At 38.3% G+C, this 24,697-nt stretch overlaps 1 protein-coding gene across 20 annotated transcripts in view; it reads right to left on the bottom strand.

Annotated features, from left to right (window-relative positions):
• Nucleotides 1-24,697, bottom strand: part of MBNL1 (muscleblind like splicing regulator 1) — a 169,532-nt gene that overhangs the window by 115,785 nt on the left and 29,050 nt on the right. For 15 of the 20 annotated variants that reach the window (XR_006889402.1, XR_006889403.1, XM_046666963.1 and 12 more), the window contains exon 2: nt 22,949-23,942. The exons of 3 other annotated variants lie outside the window; for them this stretch is intronic. Coding sequence is in view for 14 of the 17 variants with exons in the window: in XM_046666963.1 (XP_046522919.1) it covers nt 22,949-23,122 (174 nt within the window). In the remaining 3 variants the exon portion in view is untranslated. Of the gene's footprint in view, nt 1-22,948; nt 23,943-24,116; nt 24,524-24,697 lie in introns of those variants that run through there. 2 more of the 20 variants (XM_046666928.1, XM_046667056.1) reach the window with 2 other exon arrangements.

The following is a 24,697-nucleotide window of genomic DNA, read 5'->3' as shown; positions in this document are numbered from 1 at the left end:
AGAGCTGGCATTAAAAAAAGTGTTCTTTCTATGTGATTAACAGACTGTGATTAGTAAGTGATTTCCTGCTAAACTAGTCTTCCCTCAGGGAGCACACAAGAGGATTGACTTCTAACTAGAGAATTTGAAAAGGAAAGCACAATTGAAGGAAACTATTTGATTTGGGTCAGTAACAGACGTTGCAACCAAAAAAGGGAGGATGATTTTGTATACCCTGTGCTTTACAAACTGCCTGTCATATAAAAGGTGTTGAATGATACTGATCAGAAAGAAGGAAGAAAAGCCAATTATAGAACTAGATGTATATATGTGTGTTATTTATATTTAAAGAATATACAGATATATGTACAAAAAAGGTAATTCAAATTGTTAATATTAGTGTATTTACACCATTGCTTTAAAAACATTCCTTTAAGTTATTCACTTAACAATAGCATCAAATGAATAAACATAGTTAGATGGATTTTATATGTGCATAAAAAGAATTTAGAATTATCAATATTAATATATTGATCCTATCTCCTTATAAAGTTCCTTTATCATTTAACAACAGTGTCCAATAAACATATCTAGACGAATTTTAAATGAAATATAAAATCTATTTTTCACATAGAATGTAAATATAATGTTAAAGAAAACCAAGAGTGATTAGCAAAGCAAAAAAGATGAATTCTACACAAATTTGTTTAGAGGTCTAGCAACCGTAAGCCAGTATGTCCCCAGTTTTGGCATGCGGGAAGTCTGGTGCTGACCTGTTACTGAATCCAGCTCCTGCGAACCTGCAGCCCGTCTATTAGTTAAGAGAATCTTGGCTTAAACAGACTCCACAGAAAAAATTCAGTTCATCAGCACTGTCTTGTGCTACTTAATACATATAGAAAACAAAAGCAAAAGAGGTTTCTGATCCTCGTTAGAGAGTAGACTTGTTGCTTTCTGATGTTCCTGTCTCAGCAAGAGACATCTTTTACCGGGTCAATTTAACTATTGATTTCCACTCTTCAGGCTTATCAATAGCAGAAGAATCTCACTTTTTCAGTCCACTGCCTCAGGGGAGAAAAAAATCACGGAATAAACAATTAAAAATGAAAAAAAAATCAATCAAGAACACTGTTGCCTAGTACACAAAATAACTCAAACAACCAATTTTGTTACTTAACTAAATTGACATTTTTTCAGTCCAGTTATCAGACTGAGATGAGAATACAGGTGTATATTTTTATCTTTGTGATACCACAGCTAGTTGAGAAGTGAAAATCATGTCAAACAATTTTAGTGTTCTACATACAATGCTAGTTTTCATTTCCTTGAATGAAAGAGGCCTTTCAAAGAGGTGACTATGTCAATTTTTAATAAAATGTATGGTCTAATTTACAACCATAATGACAATAATTAGTTTAATAGTTTTTTGTAAATCTTGGGAGTGGTGGCGAGGAAGGTCATGGCATGAATTGGGAGCTACCATTTCAGCTGGTATTCCACATTTTAAGTTTAATATAAGTAAAGTAATATTTATCGGAAGTTTACCATGCATCAGGCCTATGGGTAGGCATCAGAGCTTCAAAGGTGACTAAGGCACAGTCTGTGCTTTTAAGCAGCTTCCAGACGGGGGACACGCGGGTAAAAACCTAACTACAATGGTCTATACTGTAAGGATGGCAGAGCTCTGATGTGTCTCTCCTGTCACTGCATTTTCACGCAGTAAAAGAACCTGGTAAGTATGTATGTGTTCATATTTCTATACTACAGTAATACTCCCTGTCTTATTAGAATCACATCTAAAACAAGAATGAACAGGCTTTAGTTAGGGATTAAGAGATTGATTTAGGTGGTAACTGACAGGTCTGGATTAAAAAAATAACCAGCAAAAAAATCTCAAGATAAAACAAATATCACCATCTCTTCCAGTTAGTTTGAGAGTAGATTTGACTACATCTTTTGAAATTAAGATGTTGCTGTGTGCTCTACAGACAGGATGCAAGACTTGAAATACACAAGTACAGAGTTACTGATATAAAACGCCTTAAAATTTTGATGATGAAGAATGGCACAACAAGCTCAATCTGCTGTCTCTTGAGCATTTTAATTATTTCCCAACTTGCAAGATTAGAAAATTAGACTAGCCTCATAATTATCAACAAACAAAATACACATAGTACGAAGTTCTTCTCTACATCATGCCTTCTGAGCACTGTCCCAGTTCAAGACTGTAAGGGTGGCATCACGCCAAGGGGAAAGACTCTAGAGAATCCGTATCTTTTTAAGATTATTATCAAGGCCTCACCTTCTCTGAAAACACACTCTGTTTACAGAAAAGCACGCCAAATCTAAAATAATGGATCAGCAACACTTACTCTCCAAAGATGACATTTACAAATTGCGAAGCTCCTTGAAGAGGGCCAGTAAGTCTCAGGGAGTAACATATCCTAATGTTCAAGTGGTGACTGTAGCATTTGTTAGCAGCTACATAATTACTCCACTCCAACCCTTAATGAGCCTGAAGTACTAAATTTTTAATCCCTCCTGATGATCTTCTTCAAAGCAGATAAATGTAGCTTTCTTCTCAATCAAATACTAAATTGCCAGGACTACTGGCATTAACGTATAATCTGGATCATATTTGACTCTAGAACTTTTCAGTTCTTTTTAAAATAGCTTACCTCATACAGTTCCTAAAATAATTGTTGAAGGGAAAAAACATTGAGCAAGTTAACATGTGGCAGGGCCTGGGCATTTAGATTTTTTGGAAGCCTGGACTCTCTTTTCTGCTCCAGGTTGAAGATTTGCAACACTATAAAGTTTTCACACTTGGAAGACAAAACTTAATTTTTTTTTTTCTTCTAAAATTAGAGTGTGGAGAAATTCAAGTGCAAGAGATACATGAATCTCTCTACAAATATCGTGTATCTTTGTTACTGGTATGTGTTCTATAGTAAAAACAGCAACAACTATAGTCCCAGTCTGGCTCCCAGCATGTTCGTCTCACAATAAACACCAACATCAATCCAGGTTCTTCTTCCTACTCTCAGTAGAGTCAAAAAAAAAAAAAAAAAAGGAAAAACAAAGCACTGATAATGCTGCTATCCTGGGGGTATCACTTCTCCCTACAAAATCTCTGAAGGGTAAATATTATTCCACGTAAGCTTGGTACTTTTCCAACAAAGCACTCTTACTAACGGGGAGCTAAGGTCATTACCAGAATAACTGTGTTTTGTGTCACTGCACCGGCAAATTTATCATTCCCCTCTGAGACATGGGCTGTATCTACAGCTACCATATCAGGAAGTCTGACCAGCTCCCTGAGTGCTGCCCGCACAAGATAACATAGAAAACATGGCATGAAATAAAGGAAATTTACATCAACAGAACATGAACAGTCTATACAATGTCAGAGCAACTTAACTAAATGAGTCCTATAAGAATGAAAGGCGCTGGTTTCTTTATAGAAATATTTTACGTATGGTTACATGTTGCATCCGACAAATGCCCCATTACGTGAAAAAAATTCTCTAAAGTTGAATTTAAAAGCACATAAAATCTGCTCACAATTATTGGTCATAGTCAGGAAGAAACACTGCTTTCAATTCACTAAACACTTAACGATTGCCAAGGATATGTAAGACATCATACATACAGAAGTGATTAACATAAGCTCTCCATTCTTAAGGAGCTTATAAACTAGTGGGAAAAAGAAATATGCACAAATGAACTGTAAAATCAGGTATAATGTGATTTATTCTGTAATACATATAATGGTAGAGAAATGTATAGAAGAAACGTTATTTACTTCATGAAGTATGTCTCATTTGATAATCATTATAGAATGAGAGCCTCTTACAAGTAAAAGCAGAGAGACAGAAGTGAACTCATCTACTCATCTGTCAATGGCAACCACAGTTTGGCCACAGATGCAAGAGTTTAGCAGGAAAAAAGAGAGCATTCTGTAAGAACTGGCTTACAGAATTGGCTACATAGAATTTAAAATATAGGGTATTATATATTTTTTATCATTTTAAATTGTGTCCTATACCTCCTTTTATTAGCAAATTTTATGACAAACTTAGGTTTATACGCGCACACTTTTTTTTTTGGAGAGCCTGCTATTAAACAGCAAAACACTGTAAATCTTTAACACTGCCAGGAACCAAGGCATCAGAACAGTTAAGAAAGTCATTCACCTGAACTGCAGTGACTTGACCTTACTAGCAGTTTTCATCAACCAGGTGTGTCACTAATGTCATTTTCAAGAAAGAAAGATAGCATATTCCAGTTTCTGCTGTGATCTACTGACCCGCCATATTTAAAGAGTCCTGGTGATCTCAAGATCTTTATGAACATGAGTGAGTCCTAACCCCATGGATGGCTCCTTAGTTTCCTAATCTGTAAAACAAATCGATTGCATGACATCATTTCTAAAGAGTCTTCTAACTGCCATCCCAAGAATCTACGCATCCCTGGAGTTCAATGTTGAAAGTGATAAAGGAAAAAATTATCTCTAAATATCAAGCAAAATCCTTGAATGTTACATAAATAACCTTTTAAAATGAAAAAGATAAACAAATCTTAAATGTAGGCAAGAAAAAAGGTCAGGTTTTTCACGGAAAACCCTCGCACCTGAAGTTTTTACTCTTAAAATTTTTACAAAGCTGTAATTTAGCGGAGAACTGATGACTACGTGATTGGCTGTATGACAGTTACTCTGGTAAAAAAGCTAACCTCAGTGGAATCACAGCTGAATCTCAATTTTCTTTCAAGTTACCTCAAAAATGCTAGAAACACCTCCAGCAGTACAAATAAAAATAAGGTTAGTAGGTTATATTCCAAATTTTACACATTAGCCTGATATTGAAAAATCACAGCAATCAGGGGTGCTTAACTAGCCAGGATATTACAGTTGGAAAGCTGGCTGCAGTTTGTGAATGACTGCAGAGTGTCGGTTTTTGAATCTGTATTGATTTTATTTCTGTTCTTCAAACTGACATAATAGCGAGCCATGGCTTAGAAATGAGATTTGCAGCCCGTCCTTTCAAAGATCTATGCAGTAATGATAAAGCCAGTGGTTGGAATCCATCAAGCTCACACTGAGCCCCCGTCACAGGGTGAAGAACTGCTGCTGGACAATGCATCTTTTCAAACCCCCTAGAGGAGAATCTGTAAACCCACAAACAAATGATTTTCCATCAATCAAGTCCTATTTTCATTCAAATGCAGCTTAGAACCACACGGTGGAATAAATTTGCAGTAATTTTATAAACCTAAAACATGTGATCTTTAAGTTGGTGATAAATGCAGCTTTATTTGTGCTCCTGGAATAAAAACAGTTCGAGAAACAGGATGGCCACAGTTCTGCCATGATGGTGGAATTAAAACCCGTAATGGTGTTACATAATGTCTTGTTGAGTTTCAAGACAACATTGATTAAATAATTGGAAATGTATTAGACGGTATCTTTTTAAGGAGTTTTGTCACAAGATAAACACATTTTGGTGATCAAATCACTCATGATGCTTGTAACTTGAGATTTCATTTTTCTTCCAACAGTGACCTGTTTTCCTCTAAAACAGTTACTAAGAAAAATATTTTTCAGTTAGTCATAAGAATGACTTCCTTAGAAGCTCTTTCCTTTGTACTATGAAACAGTCTGGAAAATTGCTTGCTTGACTCATTCATACTGTCAAAATATACTACAGGCTAAGGCTGACCATCAATTTTCCCTGTTTCCCAGAACAACACATGCAATCTATGCATGAAGTTCTAAAGTAACGGTATGTAGAGTTTTAGCACCACTTTCACGTGTTGGTAGTTTATAAAACTATATCCACACAGGCTAATCCATTCATTTGCTATGCTCGAAGACTACCACTTATGCAAGAAAAGCTCTGTACATTTAAATCCATTGCATTCTTAAAAGGTAAAAGATCAAATGAACAAAGTAAAATCCTTAAGTTATAACAGACTCCACCATTATTTTTAACTTCAGTGCTACAAATAAGGGTCAATTAGAAATTCAAAGAAAAGATACTATAGTTATTCAGAGATTACTCTATTTAGAGTTATCTGGAGATAATAAGTTGAAATAAAATATGTAAAAAATATGAAATTCTTTCCAAAAATAAAATAGTCACGAGGTCAACCAGGTCACCACTGGAACTCCACATTTGTTGATACAGATTATAAGAATCTTAAAAGTGACACTTATTCTTTTACCAACTGGCTATTTTATTATAATTAATAGAGGAAATATAGCAAAACGGAAGATGTATAATAAATGGAAACCTGCTAATTAGAATCAATATACAGCACGTAGCATTTTTTGGGGGAACAGAAGTCATAGGAATGTTATTTAGAGAGAAAATATTATTTTTGAATCAGAAACCCAATGGAGACATTAATTAAACAGACTGATTCTACCTTCTAACTACAAATAACAAATTACTAAGTAGGTAATTTCATTTTTTCAATCATGTTTTAAAATGTATCCACAGTGCTAATCAGAAAGCAAAGCAGCTCTATATAAGTCTGAAGCATGTGAAGATTTCCAGATGGTTTTATCCTTAGGTGAAAAATACACCTTCCATATAGATTGAGGAGTCATGGCAAAAATACTACATTCCCTGAACGCTTAGCAGTAGTATTAAAAGAGTGGTTGTCAACCAGAAGCATATAGCTTTTAAAAATATCTCTGGCCTTGTCTCTTGGTTTAGAGATTCCAGCTGAGTAGGTCCAGGAGGTCGGGCCAAGTGGTAGCAGTGGAGGAAAATATACTTTTCCAAGTCTTTTTTGCTTTGTGCAAGAAGCCTGGAAAAGTACCTGAGATGCTACTTGGCACACAGTGGGCATGCCACGTCAGCTGCTGACTCACCTGGAGTTAAGTGGATCCTGCTGTAGGTTAGTATGGCTGATCCCAAGGCAAGAGGAAGCTTTGGGTTTCATAGGTATTTGTAGCAAGGGGGTCCAACTGCCACCATCTCTAATACTCTCTCTACTTCCAAACCAAGCTGTCACATTTCTACTGTTAAAGTTCTGAAGTGGCAGACTCAAAGAGGCCAGGGTTTTAACAGGCATTTCAAAAAAAGCCAGTCCTAATTGTTTATGTTCTCTCATTCATGAAAATTTGTATGCTAGCCAAATAAACTAGAGGTAGCCAAAGGTTATGGATCAAACAGCCCTGGAAGGTAATAACACAGGGAGAGAGGGGTCCTCCTTCAGGCATCCTGAAGCAGATACGTTTGGACCAGCAAGCAAACAAACTTTGATGCCATAATGTGACTAGGAAGGATTAATAAGGAGTACCTCACTAACATGAAAGTTACTTTCGTTATTTTAATACTTTCTCCTGATCTAATATTTCTATAAGAAGTGTGTGTGTGTGTGTGTGTGTGTGTGTGTGTGTGTGTGTGTGAAAGAGAGAACACACAAGCGCATGCTCTTTAACTGGTGATACTATCTGTAGAAACTTGTCTGCTGGAAAATGTTCCTTTAACTTTGGTTTGGCTCCTACCTTGGAGCTGATGGGAAATAAACACTTTTCCATGGATTGGAGCCAAACGAGCCGCTAAAACAAAAGGTAACATTCATTAGGGGACCACGGGACCATGACCTCATTCGGAAGGGTAACTTTTTTTACATTAAGTGTGGATTGTCTGAAGTTTGAAAAGTTCAAACAATTAATGTCAAAGAAAGTAGTAAATATCAGCCTTACCTTAAATGTTATTTACACGAAAAAATATTTTTTAACTACGAAACATGAAACAAAACAGTAGATAAAAAGAACTCATTTGATTCCTCGCTTAATCATTTAGCTTCATTTTCTACCTCCACAGTCCCCCCAACGTGGGAGCGCCCAGAGAAACACACGCCTGCTCGTCATTCTGCTTACATCCAATAACATGGAGTTTCAGAACGAAACCATTCTCAAAGAAGAGTGAATTTTTCTCAATGTAAAGTGAGCATCTAAGGGGGCCACCGCCCTCGACTTTTAAAAGAAATACAGGGGGAAAAAATCCCAGGTTTTACACATCTGCTAACAAAATATCAATTAAACATTTAATTCCAGGAAGGCCTTACTGCACAATTTTTGGCATCTTCTAAAAAGCTGAAAACAAATTTTAAGTTCCATGCCCTCAGATGTCCTCTTGTACTTTCTCCCAATTGTTTCACATGTTAAAAGCCTGAACAGCCAACACAACCAAACAGGATACAAGCATCTCCTCTGAGCTGATATTGGACACTCCTTTAACATCAAGTAACACAATTAACTCATTGCCACATGCTAAATCAATACACAGCAGATCAGAATGGGCAATAATCAATAGTCTTAACAAGAAGGCAGTGGCATGGCTCAGTAAATCAAACAGCAAATGCACAGCTCATCTTTGGAATGAGAACATAACGATATTGACACACAACCGAAAAGGAAAGCCCAGAGCTAGCCGTGGGAAACTACTCGGCTATATTATTCCTGAAGAACCAATAAAATGAGGGAGTCTGGGTTTTTCCATACATGCTGCAAAAAGTATTTACTCTCCTAGCTCTAATGAAAGACGAGAGTCTCCACCTTGTAAATGAGACCAGCACCTTTAAATATCTTGGCGCAAAAGAGACCATTTTACTGGGCTAGAATTGGATTGCTATCAATTTCGAGTAAGAGTGAAAGGGGGAAAAATGAGGCTATGATAAATAGGATATCATGGCCTTTGGATGCTTCTTTATACCTTTGAGGAAGTAAGTGGGAGACATTTTAACAAGTAAGTTTATACAGGTCTAAAACGTACAAAGTAGGGAGAGTGCAAATCATGAAAAAATGTACCTTAATATTTAAACTTCTACTCTGTGCAGGTACTTTACTGAATAAACATCAATTTTATTTTTCAAAAAAGTCTTAGGTGAGTCTTTTAGGAAGAAATTTACATAAATAATATAGTATTTAAATATCAAATATGAATTACTTCTTTTAGACCAAAATAGAGCTAAAGAGGCATTAGTTTTAAATGAAATTAAACGTGGAGCAGACGGTTACAACCACTTTTCCACCCATGGACAACTGCATCTGTGAAACGGGTTTTCAGGCAGAAACTATGATATAAACACGGAATTATTTCATTGATACTACCTCAATGAGATTAAAGTCAAGGGGTACACATGTTAAGAGGTTAAGGGGTGTTTTCTCTTGATAACAGTAAGTAAATAAGCTAGCATGTGATCATGCACATTTACACACATTCCAGATAAAAGTCATTTTTAATTTTTTTAAACAAATAACAGAGAGAAACCTGTAGCACAACACGGAAAACGACATTAATGCTGACACAAGGCAAAGCTCTTCTTAGAGGAGGAAAGATAACTTAGACCGACTTCTAGCAGTCGGACAAGAACTAGAAGCTGCCACTCACGGAGAATCTCCATCACGACTCACCTCACTGAGTCTCATGAACCTGCGGAGCAGGTGGCGTCAGTCTCACTTTATAGAGGAGGAGACTGGGACGCAGGAGGGACAGTCACTGGCAGAGAGTCACGAGGAAGGCACTGATGGACTCAGTGCACAGTCTGGGCCCTCAACCAGCTCTTACTCTCTGCCATAAACAGTTTGGTTTTTTTTTTTGGAGGAAGAGTAGCCCTGAGCTAACATCTGCCGCCAATCCTCCTCTTTTTGCTGAGGAAGACTGGCCCTGGGCTCACATCCGTGCCCATCTTCCTCTACTTTATATGTGGGATGCCTGCCACAGCATGGCTTGCCATGCCAAGCAGTGCCATGTCCACACCTGGGATCCGAACCGGCGAACCCCAGGCCGCCGAAGCGGAATGTGCGAACTTCACTGCTGCACCACTGGGCTGGCCCCCAAAACACAGTTTTTTTTCTTAGACATTTTTGCATATGGCTTTTTGTAATTATTCTGAAGATCCCACTTTGATTAAAAATTCCAAGGTGGGGCCAGCCCAGTGGCGGAGTGGTTAAGTTTGCGTGCTCTACTTCAGTGGCTCGGGATTCACGGATTTGGACCCTGGGTGCGGACCTACATGCTGCTTGTCAAGCCATGCTGTGGTGGCATCCCACATACAAAATAGAGGAAGACTGGCAACAGATGTTAGCTCAGGGCCAATCTTCCTAACCAAAAAAATTCCAAGGTAGCACTGGGACTAAGTGAAAACTACATGCTCATTTTTCCTAGCACCAATATTTATTTGCTATAAAATAATATTCACTGTAAGTTTCATCCTAAGGAAAAGAGCATAGACACTAACCTAGATACTCAGAAAATGACCAAAAAAAAAAAGTAAAGCTAAAACTAATGAAGAAAATGCCCAGAGAGATGAAATTAAAGGACCAGGAATTCTGCTCACTTTTCTCTGCAATCAGTTAGGTTTTGGAGACAAAATAAGTTTGACTTATCTACCAAGTTTGATTTTATACATCAAAGACAATTTTCTTAAAAATATTTCTAACTGGCTGTTTGACTAAACTGATACATTCAAGAAAATGGCCAAAAGGCACTAAGGAAAGGGCCCTGGATACTAGATTGATGTGAAAGGTTTTCTTTTCCTTCTGTCCAAGCAATCACTCATTCAAATGAATTCTCTGTGAGAATAATTATATATTATCCAGAGAGCATTTTAAATGATACACTGATCGTTAACATTGGAGATACATCTCTTAATAGTCCAGGATTGCAATTTAAACTAACATTTAATAAATACCTATTAAGCCCAGGAATTTTACATCCTTAAATCCATGTTTTTTTGAGAGCAAACATGCATATCATGAACAAAATTCCATCACTGATTCTTATATTTACATAGCTACTTTCATTGCAATTACATATAATGCACAAGTCTTAAAAAGAATGTGGTGAGCTATTCTGAAATTAAGGTATTCATGTGAAAAAATTTCCTCTTTCTGAATCTAGATATTTCAGCATTATTAACATAGTGCACTATACAAACATATAAAGAATTAAAATTAACTACTATATTTTATTCCTTACTAATTTTTAAAATGTAATATTAAAAGTTATAAATACATAAGTATGAGATACAACAGGAAGGCATATAATACGAATCATTGTCAAAGAGGTAGGTGAATGGTTTCATCTAGATTTTAAATTCACACAGTGCAATTTACAAAGACTTACAAAGGTTGTAAGCACACTTTTCTGTTTGCTTCCAACATTATTATAAATGCATGGTAAAACTCACGAAATAAGAATGAAATCTCAGTCTTTTACAAAATAATGTCTCCTGGTTCTACACATTAGAAAAAATAAATTATGCTACTTCCTTGAATAAGAGATAATATTCTATTTTATGCAAAAAAAAACTCATACGGACAGTTATGAAATGAAAACCTCCTTACCTGGTACCCTTTACTTCACTTCCCAGCTTTGTCTGGGAGTCCTGAAACTCATTCCCCATGCCGAGAACAGTCTTTTATTCTGGTTTGCTATACTGTTTCTGGGCTGGCATGACTTTCAAAATTCTTCCTGACCTAAGGTTTGGATAATCTGCATTATCAGACTTCTAGTTAAAAATTCAGTATAAATTTCCCATCTTAAATGAAAAAATTTTATTAGCGATTATTCAGGGATGTTCTGAATTAGGAAAAAGTATGAGTGATCATATTTTAAAAAGTATAGCCGTCTTAAATTCAGGCAATTCCAGTGACTCAACAAACACTTGCCTAACTATGTCCATCCCTCTAATACGCAGACTCACTAATAATTAACACCATATTTTTGTATGCATACGCTCACCAGCATAAACAAGTTAAACTCAGAGTGAAGGGGGAAAGCATAGGCGCTGAAGACAGTTCAACTACTTCCCGACTGTGCAACCTTGTATGGGCTATTTAATCATTCTGAGCCTCATCATTTCACATAATCAACAGATGATGATCAAATCAGGGGAGTAAAATTAATCATTTCAACATGTGTTACCTAAAAATCAATCTGACTCAGGTTGCCAAATTATGGAATATGATGATGGGTCAGGTATAAATCTCTTACCACGTGAAAATCAGTGGTAAAGCCATTCTGACTAATACAGTTACATGGTTTCTCCTGCAGCACACATAACCATACCTGAAACTCATCTGCTCTTCCTACAGTGACTAGGCAACAGTTTCCAATGTCTTCGTAACAAATCTCTCAGATGCACATGAGGACATTTAATGTCTACTCATGCTTTATGGGAGAATATTTGTGTTCCAGCAGGACATTTTAAAATCAAAGATGAGTAAAAACAATGGTGTCTGATTCTTATTCTACGATCATTTTCGTCTTCACTGTACTACTCAGAAGCTCAAAAGCTCACAGTAACCACCAGTCTACCAACACTCAGAAAGGCGGGGCTGTGTGTGCTATTCACACTGGCAGGAGTACTCCCCATCACAATGTCTGGTACATAGCAGGCAACAAATGATGAAAAGGGCAGGAAGAATGGATTATTTTCCTTGAATTGAGATGCAGAAGTGGGATATACTTTGGTCTGCAATTTCTTTAAATTCCTAAACCTTCAGTATAAAAATATGTGTTTCTGGTGAAAATCTCCTCTCCAGCATTATTCATCCTTAGTGGGAAACACAGAAGCCAAGAGTAGCTAATAAAAATTCTATAAAATAGGGGCTGGCCTGGTGATGTAGTGGTTAAGTTTGCGCACTCTGCTTCGCTGGCCCACAGTTCATGGGTTCAGGTCCCAGGTGTGGACCTACACACCATTCATCAAGCCATGCTGTGGCAGCATCCCACATACAAAATAGAGGAAGACTGGCATGAATGTTAGCTCAGGGACAATCTTCCTCAAGCAAAAAGAGGAAAACTGGCAACAGATGTTAGCTCAGGGACCATCTTCCACACACACACACACACAAAAATTCTAAAAAATAATAATAATTTTGCACTTCTCATTATGCCTACTTAACCCACATTAGTCATGGCATATATAAAGCTACTATGTGTTAATGATGATTGAAAAGCTTTGGGGGAGTTACTTTGAGAAATCCCACCATGCAAAAACCCGCAATGAAGATGAGTCTTCTTCAGTGCAGATAACGACTCTTTAGTTCATCTGAGTTTAGGTTGAGCTTTTTTTTTTTTTAAATATATTGGATTTTCGCATGTGGACATTTGTTTTCAATTCGTTACTCCACTATGATTCATGGGAGGCAATGTCTGGCAGTAAAAGTGCATAATAGTGGGGAAAAAAGTTCAATAAATAAAATCATGATGATAATCTTTTCTCGTGGCTAGATTTAGATTTCATTACTTTCCATTTAGCCATGAAGAGATATGAGATAACATGAAGAAAGATAGCTCATTCAGAACACAGATCTTTCTTAACAGGATTCTTTATATAAATAATGAATTCTTTAGTTATTTCTTTCTTCATGGTTCATTTCTTGGGTGCTTCCCTTAAAGGAGAATTGTTTTTATGGAAAGCAATGTTGCCTACCAAAGAGAAGTCTTATTTTAGGCATGATAAATTTGGCTCTATTTTTCTCTAAAACCTTTCTTTTTTTTTAATTTGGCCCATTTGGTAGGCTACACTGTTTAGTTATCAAAGCTTCCTAGGATTAGGAAATGTTATGAGACTTATTTTCAGTCTATGAACGATTTTAGAATATTAGATGAGCAAAGATATCTGAAAGCTAATTATCGAGTGAATGCAGAACCGTGGAAAAGAATGAATCGCAGATGTAATTTATCCGTCACAAGCAGATCCTAAACACTGATTATGTCCGTGCTTGTGCAGAAAATTGAAAATGACAGGAAAGCTTCCCGGCTTTTCTTACTTTATTCATGTTTTACTTTGTGTAATTTACTGTCAACTATTAACAGCAGATGCTTCTTGCCTTATTTGAGAACAGCTAGGACTTAAGTAGAAGTGATTCTGAAATACAGAAGCCTACACACCAAGCCTGAATTTTACGCAGAGATAATTCTAACTTAAGATGTGTGGAGTCATATGGGGTCTCGAGAAAACAGAGTGTCGGACCTCAAGAAACAGCAAGTCTCAAGCTAATGTTAACAGAAATTCAAACATAAATATTGTTGAATAAATTGAGATAGCGTCAAAGGATCCTTCTCGGCCTAAAATTGTGATCTGGGGTTAAAATATAGGTGGTTCCCAACGATAATCCTGGGACCGCTGCCCCAGTCTGGTGGCCTGCAGTTATGGGAACTCTCATATTGGGGATTCCCTCTGGCTCTTCTCTTCTCACTTGTGGTCTCAGAATTAGTAGTTGTGAGAGAGAAGGGAGGGAGAAAAGGAAAGACAAACCACCAGAGACACTTCTCGCTTCCATTCTTAAGTTCCTCTTCCACTGACTGTCCAGCTGCTATTGAGAAGGGCCCCCGCTGAACTCCAGGCTCCCTGTTAGCAATTAGTTCCTTGAATTAGCGGCTTTAATATTTGCCTTCCCAAAATTTGACATAAGATGTGTTTAAATTATACTCCTTGAAGGGTGGACTCCCCCTCCCCTATCACTCCTGAATGTCTTTCTTCTCACATCTGGTTCTCCATTGCTGACCCCTTGACTATACCCTGTGATAAAATGGCCAGAAAATAAAAACTTTTCTAGTTTGACATTTTCCCTATTGCTGCTGGTAAATTAGAAAGCAACAGTATCAAAACAGCGGCTACACTTATGCACATTTCAGAAAGGGAAGAGAAGGGGAAGCGGCTGGCCGCCAACATCAAGCTCCACAGTGGAGCCGACTCAGGACCGACAAGCTGTGCATTTGAAGAGGAAGCAGGTCAAGTCTTCAGGAAAAAAGAGAGGAAGTTACCTGGAAGACATCTTGACAAGAAGCCTTCCCCTCAAGAAGCTCTGGACTGCAGCCCCTCATCCCACACCCTGTCGTTGGTCCCTGCCGATCTGACCTGCTGCCCTGCTGGAAGCCAGCTCCAGGAACGGGAGTGGCCAGAGCCTGGAGCTGGGGGACCCCCTGCACTGGCCTGCAGAAGCGTCCCAGGGGTCTGGAAGAGGCCACCTCCCCACACGAGGCCCAGACGAACCCCTGGAGCCCCAAACTGAAACTGCAAACACATCCTTCCCATAGAAACAGTTGGAGAGATGCAGCTGGGGTCAACGGCCCTAGGAGTGCCTCAGATGTCTGATAAGATGGTGCTCCCAGTGCTTCTGTGGAGCCTCCTGGGTTTAATGAATAGCCAGAGTTTCCCGGGCGCTATTTGTCCTGGACTCTGACTCCAGCATCCTCCCCATGACCCTGGCTTCCCAGGGCCAGCCTGATGACTTAACCACATTGCTTCTGTGGGAAAAAGCTTTCCAAACTATTAAAACTTCAAAATATGGCTGTTTTACACATTGGGGGACAGCGATGTAATCTATACAGTGACTTCTTACTCAAGATAATTAAGTTAAAACCTTTTCCTCTATGACCGCATATTTAGAACAGATTCATAACCTCTGAAAGTTGGCGGCAGCCTTCCTGCTGTGATCTTGGGTTCACTCTGTTGATTCATTTGTCAACTTAAAATACAACTATTTTTGAGTGTTTACTGTTTTAGGCCCTGTGCTCTAAATTTGTACTAAATATTAATTTTTCTCCTTAAGCACTGTTGTTCAGGTGTTTTCTTTGTTGAATCCTCGGGATGTGGATATTTAAATTAAAACACAATGTTTTACAGGAAAGTGGTCACAAGTGCAGGCCGTGGATCAGGTTCCCAGCCAAGGTTCCCCGTCTCCTGGCTGAGTGCCCTTGTGCGTATCCCCAACTTCGCTGTGCTTGTGTGGCCATCTGCGAAACGGCAGCAACATCGGTAACCCTCTCAAAACACTTTTTGTGAGAACTAAATACTATGAAAAAAGAAAAACCACTGAAAGTACTGACCAGCATAATTTTTAATAAATAGTAACTCATTTTATTTCGCTTCATACAGAGGAAATAAAAATAAAGTGGATTTGTGAAAGAAGCAGAAATAGTTATCAGAGTAACTACAGATTCTTTTGTTGAATAAAATCATTTGAGACTTTTTAGGACATGAATTCCTGTTATATTCCAGTTATCATTATGTAACTGTATGTAATTATGCACTGGTAATAGGAAAAGTTAAAAGGAAACAATTTTCTTTTCCTATGTAAGTAAAAATCAATCCATTTCTGATATAACAGGTTTTATTGCCTAAATACATCATAATTAGAAAGGGGGGGAAAAAGACACTCTGGTTAACCAGGACAGGAGAAGTGACGACAGACTTGATGATACAAGTTTCTCTTCACAAGCGGTCTCCCCTCATCTACTCCCATGCCAAAATCAGCCAAAGAGAGACCAGGAGAAATCACTGAGTGAAGCTTAGAGGACCTTTGCTAAAAGGAACTGAAGTAGGCTAGGCTGTGGTCTGTTTTGCTCTTGCTTCTTCCTGCTTCATGGAATGCAGATATGATAGCTGGCGCTGCAGTGGCCATCTTGCAATTTTGAAATATTCCTAAGGTTGGAAGCCCAGTGCTCCTCAGGAACTAAGGGTGAAGAAACCTAAGTTCTAGTGACTGTGGAGTCATCATATGGGTCTGCACAACTGACTGGAATAGAAACTCTTCATCTGTTTATGCCACATGCTGGGGAGGGGACGTGTCTCTGTTACGCAATGCTTAATGTGACTCCTGAAAGACAAACTGTCTACATCACTTCTGCCTGACTCCAGAGAACAGCAGGAGGGCCAAGAGCCCACAGTCCTGAAGCTGGACAGTCAGGAAGATGGAAGGAACTCAGAGGTAACACCGAAAGAAGAACAGAGGTCAGAGACGGCCAAACCCAAGAGTAAGCAGGAGACAGCCTTTCAATCGTATTATCATGTGTAAGGGGTTGTAACTAACAGTATTCTTCAAAACCCAAGTCCTTATAATATAGACAGTTTTCTCTCTAACAAGAGATCAAACTTTATCTCAAAGTGAAAATCTCCCAAAAATGTGCCAAAGAGCGTGAATAATGCTGCAGTGATGTGCCTCTGACGTTATTTGTATAAGAAACACAGCTGTCCACGCCGTGGAGTGGATTCTGACTCCTAGCGGCCCCGTGGACGGCAGAGCTGAGCCCTGCCCGGTGTTCTGCGCCATCCTCTCCCCTTCCAGCGCTCCATCAGACAGTGCTCCACTGCTGTTCACAGACTTTTCATGCTCAATTTCTTCAGAAGTGGGTGGCCAGGTCCCTCCTTCCTAGTCTGTCTTAGACTAGAAGCTCTGCTGAAACCTGTCCACCATGGGTGACCCTGCTGGTATTTGAAATACTGGCAGCATAGCTTTCAGCGTCACAGCAACACACAGCCGCCACAGTGTGACAACCAACAGAGGGGTGGTGTGGGTCCCTGACCGGGAAACGAACCTGGGCCAAGGAGGTGAGAGCACCAAATCTCAACCATTTGACCACCAGGGCTGGCTAAGAAATACAGGATTAGATAAAAACTCTGCAGTTGTTTATTATAAATGAATATTACAACAAGATGTCCTCACTAGAGTTACTCTTCTTTACAGTGAAATTCACAAAGAAATCACTACTGTAATAATCTACCATACTTCGAACAACTAAGTATTTCTAACAAGCCCTTCCAGTTGCTTTTACTGAAGTTTCTGCATATTAGTAACTATCAATAGTGTTAAATCAAAGGCCATCTATTTAGTTATCTACTTCCACTGACTGTCATAATTTTTGGCCTGTTAAAATAGAAAATTGCTATCTAAAAGCACAGAATGTGTTTCTGCTAAAGCTTAAAAAAAAAAAAACCTCGAAAGTTCTTCAATAGGATCTCTTCGTAAGAAAATAAGAAGCTTTGTCTAAGTCTGTGGGAAGGCAGAGCCATTGCTCAGCATAAAAGATAGCGGACTGGTGATGTCGATAAGCCAAAACCCTCTCCTTATCCTGGGCAAGGAAAATGACATCATGAGCCTCCCAAACTAGGTCTCTGGGTGTCTGTGCTGAGTCTGAGGCACATTCGACTTCTTGCCTCTTGCGTGAAGCAGGTGAACACCAACACCCTTCCTGAGTAGAAAGTTTGCCCCACGCCGCACAGACTCTTTTAAGTCATAACAGCTTGTCCATGCAATTGTTTTGAGGCTATTCGTGGAATCGGAATTTTTGGTAGGTTTAGAAGTCTCAGTTACAGCTAAAGTTTGAACTCAACTGTAAGTGCCACATTTCTTTAGGCTTAAATTGTTTTTAGTTTGTAACAAGCACAAATTGAAGCAAGGTTTAATGAGAAAAAGAAAAACAGAAGCGGTGTACCAAAATGCTACGAAAGGAAACAGAATAAGTAGTGCTAGAATTATGCCTTAGGTAGCACGATTCAAAACACAGCTTGAAATTTGTCCAAAAGGTTAAAAATCTTTACCCCTTTAAAGAACACTTTTCTACAAAATGTCTAACTATAAGAATATAAATATGTAAATATGACCAAAGCAGCTGCAGCCATGGAGAATTTCATTAAAGAAAGGCTCATGTCAGAGTCGATGACATCACAGCACAGTCACAGGGAAGCCTTTACAAAGCTTCTGCTTAAGGAATACATCGTGAATGTCCACGAGCTACACACTGCTACGTAAGTTATGCCTTCCAGTCAGCTCATCTCCTCAGTCACTGGGGGCAACGAGGAAGTCCTGCCTCAGCCTGTCACTGAAAGACACCTATGGAGTTAGCTGTATGTATAATATAATAACTGTCAACGTTTTAACATCACATGGGAGACACCACTAGCAAAATATCAAACAATAACAACAACAAAACTCCGGGGTAAAAGCTATTCCAATTAGGAGTCTGCTAGATCAAAGTTTTAATTCAAAATTGGATGTTGATTTTGAAATCCGCAGATAGCATTTCGTCAGGATTATCAGTTAAAGTGGTGCAAAAGACAGGATGGAGACATTCTGCTGGGGACTCAGAAAGAGCAGCGACAACCCAGACAGCGCTCTGTTAAAGATGCACCATGCTAACAACAGAGGGTCTTCTAAAATTTAACTATCAGCACCTTCTGGACCACTTTGTAATGTCCCACTATGCCACCCCCTGCCTATGCGGCCATCCAGGGACTTGACCTGCCTCACAGACTTACTGACTTGGAGTTTTCTAGCTGCTTATTTACTGGGACGTTTACACACTTGTGTGTCATCTAGCAGCTGATTTCTGTACTTCACACATTCTGCTAGGGCTTCAGAGGCACCTCAGATGTGGTCACTCAAGTGTCCTCGATTCCATGCCACTCCGCAGTGGAATCTGACCTCCGATGTGTCTATGATCAATTTGATCGGCTGTGCTATCTATATATACAAACGTGTATAATAGTGAAATGAACCTCTAATTATCTTAAACAAAATTGCCTAATTTGAAAAGAGAACAAGTGACTAAAGTTTTCAGAGGTAAAAGAGTTTTGCTAGATCTTTGGAAAATAGATAGTAAACATAAAAGTTTCATCCCCTCTCCCCGGGCAGCTGAAAAACGAATGGATATTTGAAAAAGAAGAATTCAATAAGCAATAATCTATTTCTATTGATCATATGGTGAAAGCTTATTTTTTTATAACATAAATAACTCGGCATCATATTAAAATACATTCTGTAGGCTTTCTTTACATCAACCACCTAAATTTCAGTTGAGAGACTGTTACTGAAGAAAACAGGTACCTTGCCAATAACTACTATTTGAATCATCATTTTTGAAATATAATATTCTAATGGCAGCTTGCAGTGTTGACATTTTAAATTTTTTTCTCTTTTGGTATCCCTTTCACAAATCATTAAAAAAAAAATTCCTCTCCCGCATAAAATAATGCAAGTTTTCAAATGTTAAGGATTTCTGAAATAGCTAAAACACTCAAATCAATAGTTTGTAAGCAATTTAATTCTCAATTTGAATATACTTTTAGACTGTTTAAATTAAGATTGAGGAGTAAAAGCAAAATTAAGTGAGAAAAATTAAGCACTTAAAATATTGTTTAACTTATAAACTAGTACACGTTATTACAGCTTTTGCTCTTTCCTATTATTGTTCTATTTCCAACATACTTAATATATACATATATTTCTCATTATCATGTATTCTCACTTTACTTAGCAACACATTTACTGTGACAGAGAATTCTATGTTTTCATGTAGTAAATTTAATCTAATTTTCTAAACTTTAAAAATCACCCATAGGCAACTACAATACTATCAGCTAACTTTCTTCCTATTACCTTTAGTAATATGCCAATTGATTTCTTTTAAATAAGTACTTTTTTGAATTGTTCGACTTCTGTTTTCAATGAAATGAATTTGCCTCTTCCAAGTAGAAGTCTGCTGTAAACGAAGTCACCTGGGAGCCTGGCCAAAGTCTGAAACAGCACAGCTGAAGGGCGCAGCCATTTCACAGGGTCCTCTCAGAGTATTTGGTTTGCTTTCCTAACTTGCTAAAAATAGTAGATTACACAGGCCACCTCCATCTCATGGCTCAAGAACTCACAAAAGGCTGGACTATGGGTTGTAGCAATACATAGAACACATTTTATTAAAGAAGTCAGGATATAACAAGTTTTCTAAATTCCTTCCGTTTACTCTCTGAGACAACACAAATGATCTAGCAGTTACTGGCATGGAGACCTCGTAACGCTCCCAAATTTCAGAACTTCAAGTACGAGTCACAGAGTTACTTCAACTGTTTTAAAATATGTTTTTGATCTATTTTAGCCACAAAATTGGACCCAGGAAGACTACTATCTAAAATGTAGGATTCTAAATACTGTATTAAGAATCACATAATCTGTTAGTTATAAATACACGTATTTAAGAAACATGGTTTTTGAAACATGAATAGTTAGTTACATATTCAAAATTTTTTAAATTAATCCTTACCATAGCTATTTCACTAACATTTAAGGAAGTGTTGTTCTGGGGAGGAAGCTCCACCATAAATAAATTTGTGGTTTTTTTCCTCTTCTTCAAATCAAAATATTTTACCAAGTTTTAAACACTATAAGTTAAATTTCAGTTTCTCTTAAAAAGACAAAGATTAAGGACAAAGTTTGCATTTATTAGCTGCTATAATGAGTTCATTTCATAAGTAAATTTAAAATCTTGAAATTATTTATTATTTAAAAAAGTCCTTGATGTGGCAGTTGAATCTTGTTAACCACACAGCATGTCATTAAGCAATGCTGCTGCTGTATTCAAAGGCGGACTGTTCCATGGCCACAAATGAGCAGCAACTAAAAAAATATTTTGAGATGGAAAAATAGCAACTGAATTTTAATGTGTGACAACGTTTCCAAATAGTGTGGAGGCAGGTCTTCTGTGAAACCACCCAACGTCACAGCCAAGTTTAATGTCCTTCATTTTGCAGCTACGAGGGCACCATCAACTGTCTGTAGGATTAAAAATTGGATTTACCAGTAATTGGGTCAAAACAGGGTTACTTATGGACACAGCTGGTTACCGACAAGTGTAATTAGCCCTTCGCCCCTCATTTTATGAGCCCCAGTCTCTAATTACACCTAAATTCAGTCAGCATGAATTTAGGAACACACATTCACAAAGGCCCTTCATCGATGCCTTTCAAAGGAAAGACAGAACAGGCCCAATAGTAATTTATAACTTTTGCTTACTGATCTTTAGAACTATGACATTAAGAATAATCTAACATTATAAGATACCTTTGTTTTTCTTAATACCTCCTTTTTATCCTACTCTGAAGATAATATCCTTGAGTCTTTGGTGAAAACTTTAGCAAAGTGAGCAGCCCCAACTGGACCAAGAAGCAATTAAGCGAACTGCTTGACTCCTAACATCGGGGTAAGTTATGAGTTAACTTATGAGTTAACTACTTCAGTTAATTCACCCCTATAGTATTAAAGAAAGCATTATTATCATAGCACTTTTTTTTTTTTTGCAAAAGACAGGATGGATCTATGACACTTTTACTTCTTTATATATAGAAATGACAGAGTCCCCTTCTCAAAGGGACAAAGAGTGAATTATCGTGGCACATTAGTAATCAAAGGCAATTCAACTAAACCAGGTACAGAGAGAGCACCCAGGAGTCGCCACATTTCTAGTCATGACCCTGAACGTCAAAATAAAGACATGTATGCTATCTTTTAAAAGACCCCTTTTCAAACCTGATACCTGAAATACGAACCCAATGACATTTTGAATGTCAAGATATACTGAAATGAATCTTTTCATACTATGGTGTCCAGAAAAGTTAACTTTTCACACTTCTAGCTCAGACTGTTACAAATAAAAAAAAAAAATCATGATCTAACAGGAAATAAACGGCTAAGTTACTTCACATTAGAATTTTAGAAGGTAAAAAAAAAATCCAAGTAACAATAGTACTTAGGAGTTTCTACTTATTTATTTATAAAACTCACATTCAACAAAGTTTATGCCTCAGAGTACTGAAGCAGCAGCTGAGAATCTTACTTCTAGTCATATTTTCCACAAAATACATTGCTTCTGGCCTTAAAAGCATATGCTCATGCAATCAAAAGGAAATCCATAACGTCAAAACATTAGTACAAAAAGTCTACACAAGTTTAGCTGCCCTCAAATCTGCTATTCTTCTCCAACAGTACAGCACTCTTACAAACAAGTGAAAACAAACCATCTTCGGCCAGCTCCTGCCATGGCCTTGGACACAATCTGTGCATATGCTGACACACAACGTATCTACATTTCCTATGCCCACAGACAGACACTGACTTTGCTGTTACTGAGTAAAAAGTACACTGAGAGTTTCTGCTCTAGAAAAAACATCATAGCATTAAAGGAGTCATAAAGTTGTCATAACAAAGTTTGGCCAGACTTGGTTCTACTGCTTCTCAGTAAAGTCCCCCACCCAACACCATCAATAAGAACACACCGTACAGCTGGACTATTAACAAAGCAATCCACAATTCCAAGCTCAGTGGACTGTACGTCCATATCCCCTTTATTCAATTATTGCGTATCCTTAAAATAATATAATATTTACTCACTTTCAATGAATCAAAGCAGGCGATTACTCGTCCATTTTCAACTTGGCAGCTTTTCGAAGGATGTGCAAATTTACATTCCGTGTCTGGCCGTGAGCAAGTCCCCCTTTGGAACTCTCTACATACTTCCAGTGTTAGCCATTTTGTGTCCCGAATTGGTGTGACACTAACAGCCATGTTTAGATTTTACAGGTAGTTAAATTTTTCAGTGAAACCAACAAGCCCAACCCCCCCCCAAAAAAACAGCAACAACCAAAAAAATAAAAAAAAAAAAGCTGAACTGATAAAACTGTAGAATGATGATGAAAATGTCCCCTCCAAAATACTTTTCCCCCACTCCCTGCTTTAAAAGTACATGGAAAATTGTGTTGTCAATATCAAGGAAAAGATCTCCCACTAGAAATTCACAGCATGAAACTGTTAATTCAAAGAGGTTTTGGTTTTTACAGAAACACTAGGATCGTGAGTAGATGAGCGTCTAAAGGTAGGGCCTTGGATCAGCCGGGTGCTCTCAGGAACCCCTGCCCAGTGCCAATTTGGAGCCCAAAATGCAAGCATGAAAACGTGGCAAACCCTCTGACACCGAATTTCCAAGCTGCTTTCAGCAAAGTTGTCTGAAAGGGAATCTCCTCACAGCTGAATTTGCAATGGAGTTTGGTGGTGCAATCGATATTGATTAGTTTGGCATAGACAGATGCAGCAGTTTAGAGCAAAATCGAGAAACTGATTCTTTTTTTTCCTCCTTGATTTCCTGGCAGAAGATATCTTACTTTTTCAGCAAACTTTTCTTTTAAAACTAAAGCAGCCTAGGGCAATGCCAGATACTTAGAGCTTTTCTCTTGATTATAAGTAGAAATGGGGGTGTCTGGGCTAGAGGTGGAGGGTGGATGTGCTGTCGTCACAGTCTAGCTGGCAGCAAGCAAGGCAAAAGCAGAGACTGCTCTAGAAGCGGTTCCAAGCAGCAGAGACGTCAGGAAAGGCACTTCTTAGTACCAACCTGTAGAAAAAAGAGATAGGTTAAGATTTACTAAGTAGCACTTCACCGGTGTCCTACAGTATCACAACCTCGCCATGTGCTACCAGACTAAGTAATATTCAAGTCAGCCTCTCTCTCCCCCTCTCTCTCTCTCACAAACACACACACACAGACACACACACACACGGTACTTACAGTGAGGCATATTGCAGCCAGCCATCGTAGATTTATTAAAAAAAGGAGCCGTTTCCCCTTGTGAAGCAATGCATGATAGAGAGATAACCAATCACAGATAGTGTTGCAGCAATATTCTGGGCAGAAAGCCAATAGTGTGGGTTGTCTTATGAAAGGTCGCGCCTGTCAGACGTTCATTACTATGCTATAAGCACAGAAAATGTCCATCAGATGTGACTTATTCCACTGCAAGAGGACGAGCATGTGGGTTTTGAATTTACCCAACATGCAGTTAGTGGACTAAACCATGTGAGTTTCAAAACAGCTTCTAAGGCAGGTCCAAGCACTTGAAGATCATCACCGGAGAATAAAAAGCAAGGTTTAAAAATTGCAGCTGACTTCCAAGCTGCTTTGCCTCCGGCTCTGCGCAGGGACGGGCACTGAACAGCCTGCTCCTGCTGTCCTGACACGTGAATAAAAAAGGAAGGGGGTGTTTACAAATGGTACATTCTCCTGACCTATCCAATTCACTTCCTTCTCCAGCCGGAGTCCTGCCCCTCCCCTGAAAGCGGCACTCATACTGTAAAACTATTCCATTCAGC

The sequence above is a fragment of the Equus quagga genome, chromosome 1, assembly GCF_021613505.1.
Source record: "Equus quagga isolate Etosha38 chromosome 1, UCLA_HA_Equagga_1.0, whole genome shotgun sequence".
Lineage (NCBI taxonomy): Eukaryota > Metazoa > Chordata > Mammalia > Perissodactyla > Equidae > Equus > Equus quagga.
This window is presented reverse-complemented; position numbering and strand designations above follow the sequence as displayed.